The sequence below is a fragment of the Bison bison genome, unplaced genomic scaffold (assembly GCF_000754665.1).
Source record: "Bison bison bison isolate TAMUID 2011002044 unplaced genomic scaffold, Bison_UMD1.0 scf7180017857507, whole genome shotgun sequence".
NCBI classification, from domain to species: Eukaryota; Metazoa; Chordata; class Mammalia; order Artiodactyla; family Bovidae; genus Bison; species Bison bison.
This window is the reverse complement of record NW_011488080.1, coordinates 57,740-59,634: the sequence shown is the minus strand read 5'-3', so window position 1 is coordinate 59,634 and position 1,895 is coordinate 57,740. Positions and strand designations below refer to the sequence as shown.

The following is a 1,895-nucleotide window of genomic DNA, read 5'->3' as shown; positions in this document are numbered from 1 at the left end:
GGCTCTCGGCCCTGGGCGACCCCCCCCTAGCCCTCGTGCTCCCTCCTGGCCTCCCCAGAGGCAGCCTCCCTGCTCCGTGTGGGTGCCTCCTCCCTGGTCGCCACGGAGAGCAGCCTGGCCCGCAGCAGGGCTCAGCCCGTGTCCCAACCACAGATCTCAGCCCCACGCCACCTGTCCAACGACGTCTGAACAGAACGGCCTCCAACCCCTGGTCCGGCCTCCCAGCTGCCCGTGGCGCAGGGCCACCAAGCCCAGACCCCTCACGGCCTTAGCGAGGCCTGAAGAACCACCACTGCTCATCTCGGGCCCCATTCCCGGACACCCGTTCAGTGGGAGGAGGCCTGGGGTCTACGTGTGTAAAACTCCACACGACCTTCGTGCACAATCAGGCTTGAGGAGCGTGTGCTGGGACATTATACAAGTGCTGAAATGCTACTGACTGGGGCTTCAATTACTAATTACTGGTTTGTTTTCCAAGGTGGAGAGATGAGATTTTTTAACTTATCTTTACAGAAGTTTACAAGCTGACATCGTGAGCGTTAGGCCTCAGCTGACAGCCACTTAGAGCAAGTCCACCGGATTTGACGCCTATCACGTCTTAATGCCTTTACTTGCTTTCGTTTATATCTTCACGCCTTTAAAAAACCTGATGAATAGAGGGCAAGAAAAAGCTCCCTACAGATAGAACACGGCGCTTCTGCTGCCCTCCTTCCAAACGGAGAGCGTGGCGCTTCCTACGCAGGCGCAAACACAGAGCCACAGGCACGCACCTGCATGGGGGAGACAGCGGCCGCAGGGGGCGTCTTCATGGGGCTCGGGCTCAGAGGCGTCCGGGGCATCGCTGCCGCGGCAGGGCTGGGCACTGGAAGACAGCAAACGCACGGTGAGCGAGGCCACGACGGGGCGGAAGCTTCAAACACCCCCCAGGAGCGCCGCCCAGCCAGCACGAGGGCTCCCCGGGAACAGCTGCCGCCCCACCGCCTCAGCCCCAGCAGCGCTGCCGCCAGGGGGACAGTCTGCTCCCTAGACAAGCGGTGCTGACTTCCAGGCCCGGCTGTGCCGGTCACATCACTCTTGCCGTTTAATTACATGGTTAAGCACTCCACAAACCGAGGACTCCACATGAAAAACCTCAGCAGAGCCTCTGTGGCTGCATCAGGTGAGAGGCTGGGCATGTGGTGGACATTCTGGGCATGTTACATGAAGGGGAGCCGGGCTCAAAGCAGCTTTCCTCCCCGCCCCTGTGGGGCTCAGCACGTCCCCTCACGTGGATTTCCACAGGCGGTGCGTTTGACGCACAGTGTATAATAGCCGCTCGCATGTCAACCTCCCTCTCTGGAATGAACTGCTCAGAAGGAGGCTTCCGGAAGCCCCTGGGGCCGGCGGCTAGGGCTCTGTGCTTCCGCTGCCGGGACCCAGGTTCAGTGTCTAGTTGGGGAACTAAGATCCTGTGTGCCGTGTGGCCAAAAACAGGAAAAAATCTGTATTACAAAAAAAAAGGGCCACCGAACGGCAGTGGATGGTGGCCTGAGCTAGCCGCCAACTGCGCTCCCAGAGACGAGAGGGCAGAGCAGGTGTGTGCGAGGGGCTGGGTAAGAGGGCTTGATGACGGACTGACGCCGGGTGAGCAGGAGGGAGGCTCCGAAACTCCTGGCCTGGTAACTGGGCGGCATGGCGCTGCCTTCACAGGGAGAGACGGCAGCTGAGGGGCCAGGTCTGCTTCTGGACGAGAGACGACATCTGGAGATGCCGGGTGTCGGGGTCAGGCAGCACCTGAGCACACGCGCCCGAGGGGCTCGGAGGACGAGCGGGCCCCAAGTCCACACCTGGAGGCTGCCCGGCTCAGAGGAGACAGCTGCCCCCCACGTGGGGTCAGCCCGAGCCTGACACCGAGA

At 61.4% G+C, this 1,895-nt stretch overlaps 1 protein-coding gene across 1 annotated transcript in view; it reads right to left on the bottom strand.

The window, feature by feature from the left end:
• Positions 1-9: 9 nt before the first annotated feature.
• LOC105003606 (cytospin-A-like) overlaps positions 10-1,895 on the bottom strand; it is a 50,228-nt gene continuing 48,342 nt past the window's right edge. The window contains exons 11-12 of the mRNA XM_010860867.1: positions 771-1,073; positions 10-646 (exon numbers count right to left, since the gene is read on the bottom strand). Of these exons, the coding sequence (XP_010859169.1) occupies positions 638-646; positions 771-1,073 (312 nt within the window). The 3' untranslated portion in view covers positions 10-637. The remainder of the gene's footprint in view (positions 647-770; positions 1,074-1,895) is intronic.